The 23,549-nt window shown below is 38.8% G+C and overlaps 1 protein-coding gene across 1 annotated transcript in view; it reads left to right on the top strand.

Annotated features, from left to right (window-relative positions):
* The window catches only part of KSR2 (kinase suppressor of ras 2), a 562,622-nt gene extending 549,860 nt beyond the window's left edge, over positions 1-12,762 (top strand). Inside the window, 3 exon segments of the mRNA XM_051972874.1 lie at positions 3,703-3,834; positions 11,633-11,762; positions 12,625-12,762. Coding sequence (XP_051828834.1) covers positions 3,703-3,834; positions 11,633-11,762; positions 12,625-12,762 — 400 coding nt within the window.
* The last annotated feature ends 10,787 nt before the right edge of the window (positions 12,763-23,549 follow it).

Raw genomic sequence — 23,549 nt, 5'->3', positions numbered from 1 at the left:
TAAAATCACAAATATAGAGCTAGAAGAGACCATAAAGAGTAACATTTTTACAAATAAAAAAACTGAGGCCCCAAAAGAGATCCAAAGTTTTATTTAATTACTCATTAATAATTTATTAGGTGCTTACTGTTTATCAGGCATGGAGTCAGGAAATAACAAAGATGAGAAATAAATAGTCTCTGACTTCACAAGGTTACATTCCAATGGAAGAGGAAACACAATTTTCAAGCAGATTAGTAAGAAAAAAATATACTTACACACACACACACACACACACACACACACGATCAGAAAAGGACAGCCTGGACAAATGGCAGCTGGGCTGTGCATTGAAGGAAGCCATAGCAGGAGAGGAAGAGGGAAAATGGAGGATGAAGATTCCATAAAAGTTGAAATACGAGCTGTCAGGGTCCATCATTTCATAGGATCATAGACATGAAGTGGGAAGGGAGCTCATATTACAGATGACAGAGCTGAGGCTCAGGGAGATTGACTAGCTTGCCCAAACCTACTAGTAGTGAGTGTCAGGGATAGACTCTGAAGCCAGGCTCACTGATTTCCAGGGTCAATGCTCTTTGCACTTTCCTAGCCCCATTTCCTGTTTTATTCTTCTTCCTATCCCTCATCTTCCCACTTTAATTTCCACTATAAGTTTCCCACACAGGTATAAGCTATGGGATGAGGAGAAGATAACGGCTCCAGTTAAGCTTTATCATACCTAAAGTATATTTTATGTATACATTTCAACATGTACTATCCTAGTGATAAAAAGGGGTGATAGATAGCCTCTATCTTATGATTTTAATATCATCTTTAATAATTAGCAGCTGCACAACTTTAGGCAAATCACTTAATAAAACAGCAAGTGATCAAAATTTCTGTCTAACCACATTTCTCTTGTCCTGTAATTAAATAAAGTTTATTATATCAGACATTGATAGGCAGCTGGATGTTTCAGTAGTTAAAGTGATGAACCCAGAGTCAGGAAGATATTAGTTCAAATCCTCCCCTTGCCACTCTCTAGCTGTGTGATCCTAGGCAAGTCATTTAACCCCTGCCTCCCTCAGTTTCCTCTTCCATAAAATGGGAATAGCAATAGCACCTACCTCTAAAGATTATTGTGAGGACAAAATGAGATAATATTTCTAAAGCTCTTTCTAAATCTTAAAGCATTGTGCAATTGCTAGCTATCAATATTATTATTAAAGGCAAAAGTAAAGTAGTCCATGGCCTCAGGGAACTTACATTCTAGTACAGAAAGCAACATGTACACACGCATGTAAATATGTTGAAAAATATATGTACTGTATTGGATTACTTGCCATCTAGAGGAGGGCATGGGGGAAGGGAGGGAAAATTGGAATACAAAGTTTTGCAAGGGTTAATGTTAAAGGATTATCCACGCATAGTTTCTGAAAAGTAAAAAGCTTTAATATAAAAAGAAAACTATATGGAGGAGAAAAAAATTGGAGGAAGGATGACACAATGATATAAAGCAATCAGGAAAAGTCTCACGTAGAAGGTATTTCTTAAAAGAAACTGAAGAATTTGAGATGAAGGGACAACCCTCTGGTGTTGACCTTCTAGGCCCTAGATAAGCTGAAATCCCACTTGGTGGGAGGAGTGCCCACCTCAGGTCATCACAATAACATCTCAGATCATTTACAGATATGTACTGCACTATTTATAGCACAGAAGAATTATTCATGAACACAATAGTTATTTCATTAATATGTGCAATACTATATAATAAAAGGTAGCATTGCTGCCATATCTATATATCTATATCTTTCTCTGTATATATTATACATCTATAATGCATATATATATAATACAGATATATATTATATACATGTGTGTATATATGTATATATATACAGATAAATAAATGTTTATAAGTTACAGATGAGTTGTCAATCAACACTAATAAAGGGATTTTCCATTCCAAAGAGTTCTGTATGCCAGATGAAATATGTATTTGTTTATGTGCATATAAGGTTCAATTTTGAATAATAATTTTCAATAATATCTCTGACATATTTCTTTCTTCCCAGGGAAAATGGAGGAACAACTGCATTTGGTTTGTTTATAGGTCTCAACTAGTAGCTTGCAATTCCCCTGCAAGCAACAGATTACTCAAAACATTTAAAATAGAACAAGTTCATTAAAAAAAAAATCACATACTAGTCAGGCCACATTCAAGAAATAAGGGAGGGAAAGAGCCTTGCATCTCATCCAAGGGCTACAAATTGACTTTGTTTTCAAATATAAAGCCTTATTATCATCTGTATCTTATTGTATCTTTATTTTGTAAATCTTTGTAAAACGTTTTGTGACTATTTCCCCAAAAATTTTAATCTGGTTCAGGCCACAGTCAAGAAATAAAGGAGAGAAAGAGCCTTGCATCTCATCCAAGGACTACAAATTGACTTTGTTTTCAAATCTAAAGCCTTATTAAGATCTGTATCTTATTGTATCTTTATTTTGTAAATCTTTGTAAAACGTTTTGTGAATATTTCCCAAAAAAATGTTAATCTGGTTCAGGCCACAGTCAAGAAATAAGGGAGGGAAAGAACCTTGCATCTCATCCAAGGACTACAAATTGACTTTGTTTTCAAATGTAAAGCCTTATTATTATCTGTATCTAATTGTATCTTTACTTTGTAAATCTTTGTAAAACATTTTGTAAATATTTCCCAAATGTATTTTAATCTGGTTCAGGTCACAGTCAAGAAATAAGGGAGGGAAAGAACCTTGCATCTCATCCAAGGGCTACAAATTGACTTTGTTTTCATATGTAAAGCCTTATTATTATCTGTATCTTATTGTATCTTTATTTTGTAAATCTTTGTAAAACGTTTTGTAAATATTTCTCAAATACATTTTAATCTAGTTCAGGCCACAGTCAAGAAATGAGGGAGGAGAGGAGTCTTGTATCTCATCAAGTCAAATCTCCTTCTGGAAATGCCTAGGAAAGCTGTTCAGACTAGAGGAAGGCAAGCTCAGAGGGAAGGTGAAATAGAGTAGACCTAGTTTATGCCTGCAGTGACCTAGGAAAACTGAGGCCCAGAGATTTAGAAAAACTTCTGCTTCTAAATAAAGGGTCCTTTGCTCTCCTTGTATCAAAAAAAATCACAAAGAATAGAAAAGGGACTAAGAATTGAGTTTGGTTAGCAAGTCTATTACCCTTTTTCCAATGAATATCGTTGCTTCTTCCTCCACTTCTGGCTTTAGTCTCAAGCATAGAAAAATCTCATGGCACTGCCTGTCTCCTGAAACCTTAATCAGGGCACTTTGTTCTGACCTAAACTTTTTTTAAAAGCATTTCTAGTGTAATTTTAAATAGTTTTAATATAAGAGATAACAAGAGGGCTTTAGGAAATGAATGGTAGACTAAGGAGCTAGATAGCTTGAATCTTACCTTCTGCAGGAGGTCTACTTCCCTATGAGCTTGCCTTCATCTATTCTGAACATGTTTTGTATGTATTTAGTGGTCTGCTTGTAGTCTGCCTTATATACAACTCTTGAGGGCAGCTACAATTTTTTCCATTCTTTGAGTCCCCGGTGCTTAGCGTGTTGTCTGGAACATAAGCACTTGATAATGCTTGTTGACTTGATTAGCATCCGTGTTCCTCAGCCTGTGACTACGGTCAGAGTGACAATGTCTGGGAGATCACTTAATTCTGGAATTTGTATTTCCAGAAGGGAGAACAAACTCCGAATCCAGAATGGTTGGCTTTGCCACCTCGCTCCCGAGATCATCCGTCAGCTTTCTCCTGACACCGAGGAAGACAAGCTCCCATTTTCTAAGCACTCAGATGTGTTTGCGCTTGGGTAAGTGAGCCACATCTCAGGTTTGGGGGGAGAAGGGGCTAAATCATAGATGGGAAACAGGCTTCTCCAAACCATACTTTGGTTATTTTTTCTGCCTTTATCAGGCCTCCATCACCTTCATACCTTTCCTCTGAGACTATCTTCAAGCTCTCCTATCTATATTTTGTTTGGATGTTGTCTCCCCATAATTCCATTATCAATATGTGAGCTCTTCGAGTGAAGGGATTGATTTTATCTTTCTTCATAGCACAGTAACTGGTGCATAGTAGGTCCTTAATAAATCATGTTGACTTGATGCTACAATTGGGGAGAGAACACTAGGATTTGTAAACCATGTTGACATTGATGATTTCTTTCTAGTCATCACCCATTTACTTCCAGAGAAGAGATTAAATCTATAGCACTAAGAATAATCACATATATAATAGAAAGTCTTCTTGTAGGAGCTCAAACACCTAAATAACTAGTTGCCAGTTCTCCCATTAATTGTATAATTATAATTCTAATAATGTATAATCTCACATGGATCACATCACCTCTCATAGTCACACTTTTCTCAGGTATAAAATTGGAACCGTAATATTTATCCTACTCATGTCAAAGATAGACTCACAATTTCTTGAGATAATTTTTCTCCAAATGCTACTTCATAGCATGGAGATGACCCTAAGTTCTTGAAAGTTACATTGATCAACACTAAGTTCAGTCAAGTTACATCATGATGAAAAGCCTATAATACGATCTCAGAAATGGATGTAGGTTCCTGGTCAACCCCACCAGGTGCAGAGAAGTTCCTAACCAATAAGTTAGCCATTCAATAATGAATTTCTATTAAACAGTAAATTTATGTTAATATATTAAATGGCAAATCCAAAATTACCTCCATACCTACCTCAGTCTTATCATACAGGAATGAGTTTGAGAATTATTTTTTTTAAATGCTTATACTTCTGTACAACTATTTGTACTTCTGTATAACTTCTAGTTCAGACTCTTCTATCTAATGGATCTTGATTCTTATCAGCTGTCACATTGGGTACCTTGAAGACTGTAGTGTGTACTGATTAGTTTATACCAAAGTCTTTATCTGATTAGATAAATCTATTTGAAAAATTGCAATAATTAAACCTGAATATTTTTAGGATAAGTTTAGCAAAGAAGTAATTAAGAGACCTTATCAAATCAGGCCTCAAGCAAATGGTTTTTTCCTTGATTTAAATTTTTTTCTCCCTTTTAAGTGAATTTCCCATTAAAGTGTATTTTAAAAGGAAGTTTTAATGATCCTTCTTCCTCTGCACTGTTGAATGCTTAACAACTTGGAACTCTGCGTTCCCTCACCAATTAGGTGTGAGTTGTTTCTGCAGAAACTTAAATTTGGCTTGCCGCTGCGTGTCTGTTGGGGACCGCTGTGTTGTCCGTTGCCTTGGCGAATGACTGCCAGCTACTACTGTGTCCTCTGCCCCCTGGGGGACTCAATGGCCCCAGACATTTCACCTTGGGGTATTCGTTCAGCACTGACCCAGTGGTCTAGCCACTGAAGCAGCTGCCTCTGAGGAGAGTGCAATCTTCTTGGTAGGAGGCAGCTAACACTTGGCCTTCCTTCTTGATGATGAACTGAGAACTTTCAATAAAAAAACAAACAAAAAAGAAATAATTTCTTAGTATTAATATCTTAGTACCAGAAACTTGTGGGTTGGGTGCAATGGGAATGAGAGAGGGAGGAATTAGAAAAGAAGGACAAAAACTTAATAAGAGTATTCTAAAATTCCCTTTGATACAACCACTGGATCCTATAGCAACAGCCAGTATTTTATAGCATCACAGATCTATAGCTAAATAAGACCTTAGAAACCCTCTAGTCCAATTCCATCATGTTATAAAATGGGACTAAGGTCCAGAGTGGGAAAATGAGTTTTCCAGAGTGACAAAGCAATTATATGGGCAGATTTTGAACTGAGGTCTTCTTGATTTCACTTCCCTCTACTATACCAACCAGCTAACACTTTCCTACTCCTTGTTTCACTGGATTCCTCTTCTTTTGCTTTGTTTTCCAGATTTTTTTAATGGAATTTATATTGTTGGATTTTTATAACAGTTCTGAGGGCTAGCAGGGGAAGGATTTTTAATATAGTAACTGTAGAAATAATATCTTCCTCAAAGCCCTACCCCTCATCCATTTCATGAAGTGAAGTGAGGCAATGGTGCAGGGTAGGGTGGAGAGGAGGGACAACAGCAGCCAGGATGATATACCTTGGGGGTTTGTATGTTGATATAAATGTGAAGATCTGCCAGAACCCTGAAATATCTTCAACTCAGCTCTGGAGATACCACTGATAGAATCAGCACCATGGATAGTGTATTCTACCTGTACCTCTGAATCTAACCCTACTAGAAACCACTGTGATGATCAGCTTGAGCCACAGGCAGTGAAGTGAATGTGATAAACAACCAATACTTCACTTATTGGAACTGCTTTGGTGAAGACAGTGCTGTCCAACCTGAAAAAGTAGTGTGGTCCAGTGAAAAGGGCAGAAAAGTTACATTCATATTCTGCCTTTGATACCTACCATCTGTGTAAACTTGGGCAAGTCACTTATTTTTCTTCTTTATGAAATAAATATAAATGACATTTATAATAATATTTATATAACTATAAAATAATAGATCAGATAGCTTCTGAACTCTTCTTGATCTTCCAGTTCTTGATCTGGGATCAAGTGAGCATGACATGTACTAAAGAGAGAAATACTTTTGTTGTACTATAGAGCTACAACATCAAAGAAAAACTGGAGAAAAAAATCTTGTCAGTTATAGACAAGAACTGAAAATCGCTTTTTGTCAATGACGTCTTCAGATCCAGAGGATACAACGACATTCTAACAACTAGTACAAAGCAAGCACAAGAAACTACTTCATTCCCTAAACCCTAAATATTAAATCTAAGAGGTTAGATGAAATAAACATAGAAGTAGAAGAGCTATTTAGATCTGAAGAGGGAAAAACTAAAACAACTGAAGACCTTGAATTCTACACTTAACAAAAACTCTAGAAACACTAGCTAATGACAAAATATTAAGTGAAAATAAAATCCACTTTTAATCCATTACAAAGATCAGTCATTTTATCTATCTACCTGCTGGTTCTTAGAGTACTAAATATAAAAGAATAATAGTTGAATTACAACTTATCCTCGATTGTATTTATCTGAGCCCCATCCAAAAAAAATGAGAACAAGCTAATAATAATAACAAAACAATACAAAATTATACATTTAATATACATATATAATACAGTGAAAAAAACCCTATTAGATTTGGAGTCAGTTGACCTAATTCAAATTCTGCCTCTCACCCTTATTAGATATATGAGCTAAACAAGTGATTTAGTTCCTTTTGGGCTTCAGTATCCTGATCTGGACAATAAAAAGGGCTCGATTAGATGGTAGTTCATAATTATTTCCATCTCTAGTTATAAATCTGTCATCCTTACAGTTCTTAACATTTTCAAAGTGCTTTACAGACCTTATCTGATCTTACCCTCACAACACACCTATTAGGTAGATAATCTTTACCACCACCATTATCAGAGAAACTGTTTACATAGCATTCTGATTTTTCAAAGGTCTATACATATACTATTTCATTTGATTCCTACAACAATCCTCTGTGTGTGTGTGTGTGTGTGTGTGTGTGTGTGTGTGAAATCCTATTCTTATCCCCATTTTACAAATGAGAAAATCAAGTTATAGAGGAGTGAGGTGACCAGTTTGAACTCCGGTCTTTTTTATTTCAAGTACAAAACTTTATCTGTTATATCCCCTAGCTGCTTAAAGTCTAGGGACAGAGAAACATGTGTATGCATATAAGATTAACTTTGAGATAGGAAGCACTGGTAACTAAGGTGATTGGGAAAGGTATCTGGATACAGATTCAAGATAACATGAGATAACACCCAGCAATAACCTTTTTCCTTTTCCAAGTGTGCTTCTAAATATATTTTCTCAAAAAAAAAAAAAAGGAAGAAGAAGATGCAAGAATAATAAAAATTAAATTAGCTGAGTTGCCCAAGATAGCTGTGTGACCTTCAGATTTTCATCAATACCACCTGAGGGGTTAAAAAAGTGACAAAATTAATGTGACTTTCTTAAGAACAGGGACAGTCCTTTGCCTTTCTTTGTAACCTCACAGTACCTGACACTCGATAGGTACTTAACATGTATTTATTGACTGCCTTCTATGGGTTAGAGTAGATAGACACTCAAGTCCCTTGTAGTTCTAAGATACTGAGATCCTTTGAAGAATGGATGGGGCTGCTGGGAAGAAAGGGATTCCAAAAGCTCAAAGTCCTTTCTTTGCCAATGCCGAAATACACAGATACAACCAACTGATTCCTGTCACAGAATGGAGTCTGCCGACTTTGCTTTGGCTCCATTATGGCTGGCTCCATTTTCCCTACCTGTCCAGATTTGGATTTGGGGAGGAGGGAGGCAGTGTGGAGAGTGGTAGGGAGAATGTGTGTGGAATATAGCTCCAAAAAGCTCACGCATGAAGTTGAGAAGAGATGTACAGACTGATCTGAAAGAATACCTTGGAATGCCAGGACTTTAACAAGCAAGCAGGCAGTGGAAACCCAATGTCTAATCTGATTTGACAAGCTTTCATTAAATATACCCTTCAGAGAGGTATTGTGGTTCAATGGCAAGGGTGTAGAGTTTCAATCTTGGCTCTGCCATTTATGACTATGTGAAATTAATCAAGCTGCTTTCTCTTTGGGACTCAGTTGCTCCTCTGTAAGATGTGAGAATTGAAATACAAGACCCCTAAGTAGCCTTCTAGTGTAACTTGCTGGTACAATAGACAGAATGGAAGCCTGGAGTCAAGAAGATCTGGGTACAAATGCAGATTGAAACACTTATTAATTGGGTGACCCTAAGCAAATCATTTGGTCTCTTTTGCCTCAGTTTCCCCATCTATCAAATGATCCAGAGCAGAAAATAGCAAACTACTCCAGTGCCTTTGCCAAGAAGACTCCAAAGAGTCATATATTACTAAAATGATTGAACAACATTCCCTTCTAATTCTAGTGTTAGGATCCTGGGTTTGATGCAGACAATAAAATATCTGCCCTTAGGGAGTTACATTCTGTAATGTTCTCTCTAAAATGTAATCTTCTCTGTTGAGGTTTTCTTGGGGTCTCTGGGAGCAGCCTTCCTTTCAGTTCAGTAATCACCACACGAGTAGCCAGGGGTTAAAGTCCAAATCCTTTATTATCTCCTTCAAAGTCTTATCTCCTTTCCTGGGGCTCGGTTAGCTTTCTTATAATCCAGATCCTTTATTATCTACTTCCTGGGGCTGGGCAGCTTTCTGGAGAGCCTTTCAGTCTGGCCTTGGTCTTAGAGGGGAAGTGCAGGAGTTCAGGCCGGCCACCAGGAAGATAGGAGATCGATTGAATTTCTCCCCTTGGTTCTGAGAGCTTAAGTTCCTGTCCCCAGTCCTTTGCCTTCTCTCCGAATGTCTCCTGGCTGAGGCTTCTAGCTTATATGCTCCACACTGAGTATACACCAATCATTATATCACTAGGAAACCATTATTTGTTGTAAGATTAAATCAATGTTAAACTAGATTTAACCATTGTCTCCTCCATTCCACTTAGTACATTATAAGCATCCTTTGTTTCAAGTTCAGAATTCTGGCCCGTAACAACATTCTAAAAGGGGAATAATAAGAATATAGACAGTAAACACAAAATATAAGTAAATATATCATCAAGCAAATCAAGTAAATATAAGCATCAAGTATTAAGTAAATATAAGATAAGAAGGGGGAGACAAAGCAACACCAGATAAGAAGGAGGGGAGACAAAGGAACATCACAGGGTCACACAACTGGTAATAGTAATGGTGGTAGGAGTGGTGGTGAACAAAGAAAGATCCTATGTTTGATCTCAACTTTGAAGGAAACAAGGCATTCCAAGAAGCAAAGATGTAGAGGGAGAACATTCTGGGTAGGACATAGAACCAGTACAAAATCAAAGGGATCTCACAAATAATAAATTATGCTTTTATGTTCTTGCACTATGGAAAATGTGATGTTTTAAAAATTTACAAAGCAATGATGAACAGACTGATTTTAGAAAGGATTGGAAAGATTTATATGACTTGATGCTGAGTGAAGCAAGGAGAACCAGGTAACCATTGTACACAGCAACAGCAGAATTATGTGATGATCAGCTATGGTTCTTCTCAGTGGTTCAGTGATCCAAAGGACTCCCAATAAACTTTGGATAGAAAACACCATCTCCAACCAGAGAGAGAACTATGGAGACTGAATGTAGATTAAAACATACTGTTTTCACATTTTTTCTCATGGTTTTCCCCTTTTGTGCTGATTTTTTCTCCCAATGAAGAGGGGACTCAGAAATTCTGAAAATCTTTGAAGGAGAAAATCTCCTTCAACTCTGCCTCAATAAGGGACCCTACTCCAAGGGACAAACAGTTTCATCCTTGTTATCTGGGTGGGGTCAGCTCGAGATTTTCTCCTTCAAGGATTTTCAGAGTTTTGGGGTCTCCTCTTCACCAACATGATTCATATGGAAATACATTAAAATGAATGCACATGTATAACAAAAAAGGTTTTTACATTAACTGGGAAAAATAAAAATAACAATATAAGTTTTTTTAAAATAACATTTATAAAACACCTTATATATAGACATGTTCTCAAATGTGCCTACCAACAGTCTTGTAAAGTGAATACCACTGGGATCACTGTACCCATTTTCAGGTAAAGAAACTGAGACTTAGGTTAAGTGAATTGTTCACATTTACTCAGCTGGAAAATGTCACAAGTGAGATCCTAAGATCCAGAGGAAGTAATATAACAACAACCAAACAGAAACTACCATAACAATAACAGCTAACATTTACTCAGTGTCCAATGTGTGCCAGGCATTGTGCTAAGCCTGATGGGCTCACCTGGTGGGAGGTAGGTGTTATTATTATCCCCATTTTACAGATGAGGAAATTTGAGGTTAATTAACTTGCCCAGGATCATACAATTAAAATCTGTCTGATAACAGATTTTTAACTCAGGTCTTTGTGGTGCTCTATCAACTATACCATCTAGTTTACCCCATCTGTAGATAGTTGCTCCCTGGATTAGATTTGAGGATCACAGATAAGATTTCCTCACTGACTCTGAATTCTGTACCAAAGACTCATTCCTTGGGATTTCTCAAAATTCTTCCTTTAAAACGGGATAAAAGAGAGCATTAAACTATTAACATTCATGAACACCTTGGAGTAAATGCCTTTGTTAGACCTTGACACCTGGCCACTGAAGAAAATGAGATTGAGTAGAGGAGGAGGGTAAAATAACTTTGGAAGTTAGGGATCCTTGAGGGCAAGTCTTTGGAGAAGACTTGTTAGAGACCACAGTAGGATCATAGGATCTGAGATTTAAAATTGGAATATTATCTAGCCCTGTGTACACCTTCAATTTACATTAAGAAAAGGGGCTCAAGTTAAGTGATTTACCTAACGTCACACAGTGAGGAAGTAGAGAGTCAAGATTTGAATCCAGATCTTCTAACTCCAAATCCAGCCCTCTGTCCACCGTACCACATTGGGAGTATGAGGACTCCAGGTGAGTTTAGACTGGGGAGGTGGCTAACTTTTGAAGCCCATTTATGATCTTTGCTGTTTTATTTAAGTTCTGAAAGGAGAAAGGCTTGGGAGAGAGGACTATGGGAAGTGAGAGGGCTCTGACAACCACATTAACACTAACCTGTATACCAACAGCACAATCTGGTACGAACTCCATGCCAGGGAATGGCCTTACAAGACTCAACCAGCAGAGGCAATAATATGGCAGATGGGAAGAGGAATGAAACCCAACCTCAGCCAGATTGGACTAGGAAAAGAGATCTCGGTATGTTCCAGGTTAGGGAATGGGGAAGAAAAGGGATTCTGTTTGAAGAAGAAGACTTGGATATGGGTTTGACAGGAGTTATCAATTCGAATCCTACTTTCATTTTCCCTGCTTATAGAAATTATGAATGTTTCCTTAGAGGAAAACAAATGACTGTGTCAAGTAACCTAATGGTTTGAGGTTTATAAAATCAGCTTCATGGAAGCAAATTATTTGCAAAAAATATTTGCTCTTTATGCAATTCACATATCTGAACCACCAATTCCTGGCTTTATTGGTACATCCCACCCATCTAGATTTTTTCTAGGAATGGCTACAAATCCAAAGTATTTCATATATTTTCCTTTTTTTCTATAATATATATGTGGATGTATGTACACAGTATATCCATATATTCTTTTGTAATATTGTAAAATACTAAGTATTTTATATTGTAAATGGTATTGTAAATAATACTGTAATAGCAAATTGTAAATAGTATTGTAAATACTAAGTTTTAGCATTTGCACAAACAATATAAGGAAAAATACACATTAGAGGAAAGAAATATGATTTAGTAGGAATCATTAAATGCAAAACCATTTTGACTGACCAAGAATTAAGACTTAGTGGAAAGACCAACAGGAGAAGACTTGTAAAGTATCTGCAGCCCTTTCTAGCCCCTCTCAGATGAGTAAATACTTGCAAATGGCGGTTCTCCTTTGGTTTTTAATAATTTCCTTTGGATTAGGGAAATCGGTGAAAGCTCCGAGTTTCCTTTCTCCCTGTCCTATTGAGGAAAAATTTCAACCCAATAAAGTATAAAATAATGGGGAGAAGGGATCTACTTCTTTTTTAATGCTTATGTCGGGATCTCTTTTAGGATATTCTTCTCTTCTGCTGGGCTTTTGAGCAGGAAGAGAGACCTACCTTCACCAAGCTCATGGAAATGCTGGAGAAACTGCCCAAGCGAAACCGCCGCCTTTCTCACCCTGGACATTTCTGGAAGTCAGCAGAGTAAGAGTTCTCCCTCAGCTCCCAGACTCCTCTCTGTTTCTCTTTCCCTCCTGCCTTGGCCACACCTAGCTTTATCCCTCTACAATCGCATGTCTTCAGCCATCCCACTTCCTACCTTCTCTTCTGGATTCTAGTCTTCTAACTTTTGTGCAGATTTAGCAGCATAGCATTGTACCCATGAGGACTATCTGGGGCTTCACAAAGGGAAGGGAGAAGGACAAGCAGATAAAATAATACTTAAGGTTTAGAAGGAGGTAAACATAGTCTTCACACCATCACAGCATCTCAGAATGTGAGAGTGGAAAGGGACCTCCAGCCCAACTGGGAATCCCCAGTACATTATATTCAATGAGTGATCTTCCAGATGCTACCTAAAAACTTCCAAGAAGGAAGAAGTCACCACCTCCTGAGAGGGGCCATCCTACTTTAAAATGGTTCTACTTATTAGTGCATTTTTCCTTATTCCAAGTTAAAATCTGTCTCGACCCTGTCCACTATTATTACTGGTTCTTTCCTCTAAAGTTAAAGAAAGCAAAGCTAATCCTTCTCCAGTACAACAGATCTTCATGTACCTGAACACAACCCTCATTCCTCTGCCTCTTGGCTGCTGCCCTGGGTCGTCTCTTCTCAATGCTGTACATCCCCAGTTCCTTCAACTGATCCTGCATGAAATGGAATCACTCCTTTCCACCATGGTGACAGCTTTCCAGCTTATCTCTGTCCTTGCTGAGATGTGACATCCTGAGCTGAACAAGACATTTCTGTTATGTCCTGGCTGGGAGACAGTATAGCAGAACTGTCTATTCCTTATTCATAGGGACTATGCCTCTGGCAACTGGATGGGGCAGTGGTTAGAGTGTTAGGACTGGAGTCAGGAAGACCTGAGTTCAAAATTCAATCTTAGACATTTACTATTTGGGTGATCCTGAAGAAATCAATTAGCTTTGGTCTGCCTCAGTTTCCTCATCTATAAAATGAAGATAATAACATGATAATATTTTCAGAGTATTGTGAAAATAAACTAAGACTATATTTTAAAGCATTTTGCAAGCCTTGCAAATACTATGGAAGTAATAATCATCATTATCATTATTATTATTGTTGTTATTTTAGGCAGCCTAAGTAGCTTTTTTTGGTTCCCTTTCAAACTGTGGACCCCCACTGAGCTTTTAATCCACTAAAAATCCCAGATCATTTTTAAAACAAATTGCCATTTAACATATGCTTCTCATGCCACTAGGTCTCTGTTTCTATCTCTGTCTCTCTTGTCTCTAAGTCTCTGTGTATCTGTTTCTCTGTATGTTTCTGTCTTTGTCTCTGTTTCTCTCTGTGTGTCTCTGTGTCTCATCTCTGTTTCTATCTCTGTCTCTTTTCTCTTCTCTCTTCTCCTCTCCTTTTCTCTGTCTTTGTGTCTCTGTCTCTCTCTTGTCTCTAAGTTTCTGTGTATCTGTTTCTCTGTATTTTCTGTCTCTGTCTTTCTGTGTGTGTCTCTGTCTTGGTCTGTCTGTATGTCTCTTTCCTCTTTTCCTTTCCCTCTTCCTCTCCCTCTCCTCTCTCTTTCTCTCCCTCTTCCTCTCTCTCCCTCTCCCTACCTCTCCCTTTCCCTTTCCCTTTTCCTCTTCCTTCTTTTCTTCTCTCTCCATCTCTTTCACTCTCTCTTCCCCTCTTCTCTCTCTTCCTTTCTCCTTCGTGCCTCCCGACTCTAACCCTCCCGACTCTAACCATCTCTTTTTCCCTGTCTCTCTCTCCCTCTCCCTCCCTTCCTCCTTCCTTACCTTCTTCTTCCTCCTCCTCCTCCTTTCTCTCTCTCTCTCTCTCTCTCTCTCTCTCTCTCTCTCTCTCTCTCTCTCTCTCTCTCTCTCCAACCCTGCCAGACAACCAAAAGGGGTCCATGATACAAAAAAGATTAAGAGCACCTGTTCTAGAGAAACCCTAATCTGTAATGACTCTGACAACATGATAAGATGATCTGTTAACCAGACCAATGTGAGACAGACCTCCTGTTAGTTTAATTAATTTACCCTGGGCTTGTGAAGTCTTTTGATATTCCAGTTCCCTCTCTTATCACAAATCTCAGTTTGGACAATGAAAGGCTATGGATTTCCTTTGTCATCTGAGAGAATTATGCCCACAAAGGGAAACATTTCCTTCGATAAAAAAACTACCCAAATAAATTGCTGCCTAAACACATAAATCCCCTATTTGAGCTTCCATGAGGATGTAGAGAGTGTTATACAACATGAAAGGTGGGCTGAGCCCTGGATTCTTTGTAGTTGGAGGCAAAATCCAGGGTTTGGCTGGCTTTTGAGGGCTCTGGTATTTGTTGGCTCTCTACTGCTTTGACCAGGATGGTACGTGATTGCAGGATAATTATAATAATATTTAGATTGTTTTCCCAATTAATTGCAGTAGTTTGAGACAGTTAGAAAGCTTTTGAAAAAGAACTGACTGGCCAATGGTGCTAAAAGCACAGAGTTTTATTTAAGGCATTTTTCTCACACAAAGGGCCTCAGGGGGCCAGGGAACACAGAGGGAGAAGGAGGAATAGCAGAGGGCTGATGCAGCCAACAGAGGATGTGATGATCTTAGGACCACTGAGAGAGGTATAAGGAAGAGGAACAAGGATCTACCATAGATTACATTCCTTGGTTTCAATGCACACAGCTTTAGGTCTGTGAGTCCGGAGGCAACACATTTTATTTTTGGACAGCTCCCTTTATTAGGTATTGAGAGACAGTATGACACTATGGAATAATGGCTTCCCTTGAAGCCAGGAATTCTTTGGTTCAGATTCTGTCTTAGGCACGTACTAGCTGTGTGAGCTTGGTCAAAACACTTAACCTCTGTTTGTTTCAGTTCCCTCATCTGTAAAATGAAGATAATAATAGCATCAACCTCCCAGTTGTTGTGAGGAATAAAAGAGATAACATATGTAAAGTGCTTTGCAAAAAGAAAGAAAGAGAGAGATGGAGATATACAGAGATGGAGAAAGATAGAGAAGAAAGGGAAAAAAGGAAGGAAGAAAAGGAAGGAAGGAAGGAAGGAAGGAAGGAAGGAAGGAAGGAAGGAAGGAAAAAGAAAGGAAAGGAGAAGGGAGGGAGGGAGGGAGGACAGAGAAACAAGAAAAGAAAGGAAAAAAACTAATATAAATGCTAGCTATTGTTAATACACACACACACACACACACACACACACACACACACACACACACACTTTTTCAGGCTATATCCAGGCCCAGTTTCTTCAAGTCTTCCTACACCAAGCTGAAAGTCAATCTTAGAGTCTAGCCACATGATACAATCAAAAAAGTACAGTATTTGAAACAGGAGATATGAATTTAAAGCTACTTTTGATAACACTTACTAGGTAACTCTAGAGAAATATCACAAGGGAAATTATTTACCATTGACAAGGTCAGAGACCATCTAAACCAATCTCTTCATTTGATAGCCAAGGATATTGAGACCTCAGGAGATTTTAACTTGCCAATGGTCACATAAGTTGTGAGTGTCAGAAATGAGATTTGAAGCTAGAGTGGTGCTCTTTCTACTGCTGCTTCCTTAATTAGGTGACTGCTGAGAAATCTTGAGCCTCACTCAATCACTATTTCTATTTCTCATATACTTCATGAGAGATATGTGATTTTACCTGCTGGTGAACTCCTTCTATGGAATTTCCTCTCACCAAGTTGATGATTTTATAGCCAAGTCCTAGGCAAGTTGCTTAATATAAAGAGAAATTAATAGATTTGCTCCTGGACATACATTTATTAAGCATCATATACAGGATGTTAACTGAGATCTCTCTATTTACTGTAATAACACATAGAGTCTCTGATTTTAAAAATAGTATGAATGTACACATGCATTCACACTGTGTATGTGTGCATGTTTGTGTGTGTGTGTGTGTGTGTGTGTAAATGCATAGAATAGACACCCCTAAAATATTTTGGTCTCCAGTAGATGGATTGAATCCCTCTTTGAATGAGGGATTGGTCAAACTATAAATGAGCCTTGATTAAGCCCCCACTATATGTAAGCCATAAAAGATACAAATACAAAGAACCAAACGATCCCTATTCTTAAGGAATTTTTTCTTACTTTGGTCAATATTGACTTTTTATAGCTAGTTAATCTATGACTGAGACTAGTGACATATAAACTTATGCTTAGCCATCTGGTTGGAAATGCCTAATAGATAGTTGGTGATGAGCTTAAAAAAAAAAAAGGAGGGGAAGAAGGGAGAATAACAATCAATATACAAAACTAGCAATCATTTGCATAGAGAAGTATAGTTGAAACTAGAAGAACTTTCCCATAGTCTCATTGCTAACCTCCACTCCCCACCCCTCAGACTAGAGATCCCACTGTCTCAGCTCAGAAGGGACTGGTGGTTAGCAGATTTCCCTTGGCATTCATGTCAGCATGGACCTGATCATTATGATTCTATTGCTTCCCAGTTTGCCGGTCGCATGGAGATAAGGGGGAGATCCTCCTGGAAGTAGAAAGAGGCAATGAGAGGTTTCGCAATTTCCTTATCAGGGAGGTCTATTTGGCTTTCTAATTAAAAGAGTTCTTTGGCTTCCCCTTTCCATCTCTGTTTGTCTTTGGGGTAATAAACTTGGGCGTTATGTGCTGGGAACTGATTTGTTTTCAGTGGCTTTATATTTCCTAGCCAGTGAGTTCCTACTGATCTCTCAAGTAGGCAGCAATAAAATAGTCCCAAATGAACCAGCTCCCAAGCTTCTGTCCCCTAGTGTTCTGCTAGCTATAGACACCATTGATCTAGATATAGCCAAAAGTCCCCGAGAGTATTTTCATATCAGTCAGGCAAAAGTCCCATGACAAGGCGTACAAAATGGAATCCAATTTCATTATCAAACATTTACTAAACACCTAATGTATGCTAAGCTCTGAGAATACAAAAAGCTAAAATGAAACAGTCATTGGCATCGTAGTGGGAGAAGGGGGATTTAACACATACCCGATAAGTAACTACAACATGCACGGAGAGTAACACAGAACAATTATGGGTGGAGGGAACTAACAAAGGGGATGAGAAAAGATTTCCCCATAGGAGGCAGTAACTGAACTGAGCCTTGAACAGTTTCTGATTTGAAGAGGGAGGAATGAGGACAAACAGCCTGAACAAAGCCACAGAGATAGAGATGAAATATCATGTACAGAAGAGGTGTCAAGCTCAGGATTCACAGAACTCTGGGGAACGGTTTGAACCAGATTAAAATATAATTGGGAAAAATTTAACAAAACAAATAAAAATGCAATGAAACAATGTTAATCTCGAGTTTTCTAAGTTAACATATGGTTCACTGGGAGCCATTTCTACTTGAATTTGACACCATTGCTGTGTAGGAGCAAGGCCAGTTTGACTAGACCATAGAATATACAGAGGGGAGTCTATGTATGATGAGGCTGGATAGTCAGATGGACCCAGTTGGGGGCATGCATGCATATATACATATATATATATATATATATTATATATATATATATATATATATATATATACATATATATATATATTAGTAATAGAGAGCCACTGGGAGTTATTGAGTTGGGAGTACAGAGAAGAGGTAACATGGTCAGACCTACCTATATTTCAGGAAAATAATATTGGTGCTTGTATGGAGAATCGATTCAAGTGAACAGAGACTTCAGGCAGGAAGAACAATTAGAATGCTATTGCCGTCATTCAGGTAAGAGTTGATAAAAGCCTAGACTAGTATGATAGTTGTGTTAAGAGAGAAGTAGAGGGAAAAAGAAAAGTGGACACAGATGAGAGATCTTGGGAAATTAGCAACTGATAGTATGTGAGATGATGTTGCTACTATTACTATTAATAACAAGTAGTATTCATATAGCACTTTAAATTATCTCACAACAACTCTGGGAGGCGAGTGTTCTCATTTTGGAGATGAGGAAACTGAGGCTAAGAGGCAGGAAAGTACTTGTCCAGGGTTTCACAATTAGCTTATGTCTGAGGCAGGACTCAAAATGTCCAATAGGTAGTTGGTGATGGGTTTTAAAAAGATTAACAATGGATATATAAAATGAACAGTCATCTGTAGAGAGAAGATAATTGAAATCCTAGGAGTTGGTGAGAAGGTACAGAAAGATAATAGGAAATGATCAGGACAGATCCCACAATTAGAGATAGGTTATATATGATAGTGATCCAGCAACAGAGACTGAATAGGAAAGGTCAGAGAGGTAGGAGGAAAATTATTGTCATAAAGATCTCAGGAAAAAAAGTATCCAGGAGGAGAAAGTCGTCAATCTTGTCGAATCTTGCTGGGATACCAAGAAGATAAAGTAAAATTCATTAAGATGAGCTTAAGAATATTTACACAATCTCCCAGGTCATTATTGTGATATAGAAAGTATCTTTCTAAGATTTCTAGTGTTCTAAAAATGAATGGAAAAAAGAGCCTTTGTAAACCCTAAAGTCCAATAAGATGAGAACCAGAAGAGAATGTCAAACTCATCTCCTTTATTTTATAAATGAGGAAACAGGCTCCATGGAGGAGAGGATACATGCCCAAGTCACATAACTGGAAGGAGAGGTAGAATCTGAGTCTAGCCTTTCTACTCCAAAATTGAGAAGGAATTCAGCATGTTTAGTTTGGAGAAGGGAAGACTCAAGGGAAAATAAAAGCTGTCTTCACATAATTAATGGGCTATTACACGAAAGAGGGATTCTTCTTGTTCTGCTTGACCCCAGAAGGCACATTGTTATTGTTTGTCCTTCATTCTTGAAGAGGACCGTGACATCCAGGAAGTGACATGCAAGTGAATTGGATTTGAGTGATGGAGGGTTGTGCAAAATCACCAACCTCACTTTCTCTTCTGGAGCTATCTGGCTCCAGTGGCAAGAGGGCAGAATAAGAAGCAAGGGATGAGGCTCTTTGAGTTGAGGTGAGAAAAAAATCTCCTTAACAATTTGAGCCATCCAAAAGCCAAATGTCTTGTTTTAGGTCTCAGGTAATAGTAGTTTCCCCCTTACCTTAGTTCTATAAACAAGGGTGAGATAGGCATTTGGGGAGTACTTTTGTTGTTGTTGAACTAGCTGCGGCCCCCCACCCTGGCTTCTTCCAACATTGAATTTAGGAGATAGTGAGCAACAGAGTATGACTCAATGTAAACCATAACAATTATCTGGGAAATTTGGGGGGAAAATTAAATTAAATTTAAATTATAAATTTAAATAAAAAATTAAGTTTTGTGTCCTTTTAATGGTAGCATAAAAGTTCTAATACAGTCCTATTATTATTATATTGTTTAGTATTTGCTATATGTTGGGGTTAGTAAACAAATTTATTAACAGTCCTTGCCCTCAGTAAGCTTACATGCTACTGGAATCTTGATTTATAAGTAGAACAGAGATTAGATTTGTGATATTTTGTTTATTAAAAAATCCCCTTTCACACATACACACACACACACACACACACACACAAACACACACACACACAAGGAATCTCCTTCTACCAATGCACCAGAATTTATGCTACAATTTATAAATTAAATGACTTGCCCAGAGTCACACACAGACAGTACCTGGTAAGAGACAGAATATGAACATTGGTCTTCCTGGCTTTAAAGTCAGTTTCTCTGTAAGGTACGGCCCAATGCCTCTCTTTACAGCTACAACATTATTCCTGCTTTCCATGCTCTCCGTCTCACCATTGAGGGTCCCTCTTCTCACTCTGATTGCTCTTCTGTCTCTATTCTCCAGGCTGTGACAGACCATGTGATGGGATGGTGCCTTTCTTACCTGTTACCCCCTCAGCTGCCTCAGTTCCAAGCCTCCTCTTCATCCTGTCTCTCTCCTTTGTGCACTAAAGAAAATCCAGGGGTCTGAAGACCGGAAGGAGCCACCACCTGGGATTGCTGAAGGAACCAAGCAAGGCTTTCTGGTCTGCAAGCAGTCCCCCATGTCCTGGACTAGTGCCTCTGCCCCTGGGAAGGAGAGGGAGAGGGGGACCAACTGGACTCAGACTAGAGTAGATGAGAGAGAGATGCAATGTTTACTACAAAGGCCCTGGATGGTGGGCCTAGGGAAGAAGTATGGAAAAGAGCAGGATGGGAAAATAAGTGTGCGAAATCTTTGTGGATTTGCTGTTGAGATGGGACCTGACACTAGTCCAGCTCCTTCTCTACAACTGAGGACAGGCTGCTGGGACATGTGTTTGTGTGTGTGTGTGTGTGTGTGTGTGTGTGTGAGAGAGAGAGAGAGAGAGAGAGAGAGTCCTACCTTTTAATATCTTTGCCCCCTTTCCTTTTTCTCTACTCCATTTCATTAGCCTCTGGCTAATTTGCTTTCAAACAATTCTATGTTCAGTCAGTGTCCGGGGATGGGGAAGTGGATTACTGAATTGAGTTTCATTTTTGGTTTCTCCCTAGGTGGTGCTAGTTGTGGGTCAATTCCTTGGGTCTAGGTCTCACACACACACACACACACATCTACATGATGAACTCTGACCCCTCAAAAGCTTATTTACAAAGGAACTGGTCTATTGTGCTTCATGAAATCTTGGCCTCTGGGTCCTCCCTTTTTGAGGAGTTGAGGGATCTCATTTTCAGCCTCTGAGATGACCTCTCCAAGGCATGTATAAAGAAACATCTGTCTCTTTTCAATATACCTCTCCCAAACTTAGCCTGGAATATTTGTATTCTTTCCCCTAATATGCTCACTATTCAGTAGAATTCAGGATAAAGCAAAGAGAGAGAATAGCCACAAGAGGCCCATTGGAACATAGTGTTCCTCCCCATCAAGCTCTGCAACTTAGCTTCAGAGCACTGTGTTCCTAAGGAAGTTGCAGATTACTTACTCCCTTCCCCTGACTGTCCCCGAGTTTATTCTGTTAAAGTCGGGCTGGTATGCTGGATCCAATCAATGCAAACATGCATGTACTGCGTACATAGAAGCAGTGTTGCATAGTAGGTAGTGTGCTCAAAATCCTGAATTAAAATCCTGCCACTTATACTCCCTCGCTGACCCTGGACAAGCCGCTTTACCTCTGTGTGCCTCATGTAACTTCTTAGGACTTAATTGCTAAGTCTCAGATGGGTTGCATTCTGTGTTGGTGGAGAGACTCCCTGCTGTGGGAGCTCCTTTTGCTGCCAAAATCCCAGATCCTATATTCATGAATTCATACTGCATGCACAACAATCTGTCAGTAGAAATGTTCTGCTCCTTCCCCTTCCCCTACCCCTATTTCCTTCCTTTAGACAGAGTCAGATTCATGACCTGATCTGCCAGGAGACCACAAGTTCCTGTGCCAGATGAGGACACCGCTGTCCAGTGCTGAATTCCGGAATTAAATCCATTGAATCTCTGCTTGCTTGATAACAGGTAGACTCAATGTCCTTGTTCCTTATGAACCTCTTAGTTTATATCTGGGAGTTGTGGCTATAATTGAACAAATTTCATAATGAGGCTGCCCTGCAAGAAGGGATTTTTTCTTTCCAAGGTCTGGGGAGATGATGGAGCTTTAGTGGGGTGTTAGGGTGGGAAGGGGTTTCCAGAGGAGCTTCCTGTCACACACCCACCATAGTAATGCCGTCAACCGTCAGCCACGGTCACTGTCCTGGCTGACCTATAACAGAAAGAAAATGGCTATTATCTATTTACAACATATCATGGAATAAAATGATAACCGAGACGACAGGGCAGCGGGTGAGACTTCCCTAAAGCTCTGTAGCCGAAGCCTCTTTGCACCTTTCCAGAACTGTCTGAGGCCTTGTTCTCACTTTGTCTGCTGCATAATTCAGCCTTCTCACTCCTTCAGGGAGTCAAAGGAGATAGAGAAAAGTTCCACTGAATTTTGATTTAAATCATGATCTCGAACAAAAATCCCTTATGTCTCTTCCCTCTCCCAAGTCTGAAATAAGGAAAAGAGATCTTTCTTTTAAAGATTTGAGTCCAAGCTTTGTTATTCACTATTTTGGGGGTATTGGCAGAGAGACTATGCCTCTCTAGCTCCCTATTTTCTCACAAAACAATCTGTAAAGTCCTCTTTAACTCCAGACCTATGATTCTCTGATCCATCTATGATGGGTCCAAATTGGGATTATTTGGGATCAAGATTCTTTGGAACTTATGTCCTTGCTGGCTGGCCCTGTAAGTTGCAGGTCCATAGGCAGATATGTAAGCCCTGTTGTGTTAGCAGCTCTTTGGGGAGTTCACCCAGATCATCCTGCTAAGGCTATGTCTTTTTCCAAAAATTGGCCCAGGAATCATCAAAGCATGGATTTTGAGCTGGAAGACACCTGAAAGATGTGGTGTCTGACAACCTCATTTATTTATATTTTTAATTTAACTGTAATTCTTTCAACTAATTCAAAAAGAAAAACCTACCCATACTCTTCCATTGGATAAAGAGGCAAACAAAGGGGGAAAACAAAATTCATGTCAAACAAACCAAATTCCCATATTGTCCATATTTCTGTTCCCACCTCCAAAGTCCCAACTATCCTCTTGAGTTTCTCACCTGCTGGGTTGAGGAAACTTGAGATCCAAACAAGTGAGATGAATTGTCCAGGGTCATGAGGGTATTCATTCTATGACCTTGTTATTCCTTGGCCTGATATTTCCATATGCCAAGAAATCTTAAATTCTCATTTCCCTCAAGTTCAGTACCAGCCTTCTCTAGTGGCCTTCCCTTTCCTGTCAACTCCAATTCTCCTTATGGCCCTTTGGGGATGAGGAGAAGAGGTAGAGATCCGGCAAAGTGTGCAGCCCATAGAGTGGACTGGGGCAATTGGTATC

Source organism: Antechinus flavipes, chromosome 1 (genome assembly GCF_016432865.1).
Source record: "Antechinus flavipes isolate AdamAnt ecotype Samford, QLD, Australia chromosome 1, AdamAnt_v2, whole genome shotgun sequence".
NCBI lineage: Eukaryota > Metazoa > Chordata > Mammalia > Dasyuromorphia > Dasyuridae > Antechinus > Antechinus flavipes.
The sequence above is the reverse complement of the archived record's forward strand: the minus strand, read 5'-3'. Positions and strand labels throughout refer to the sequence as shown.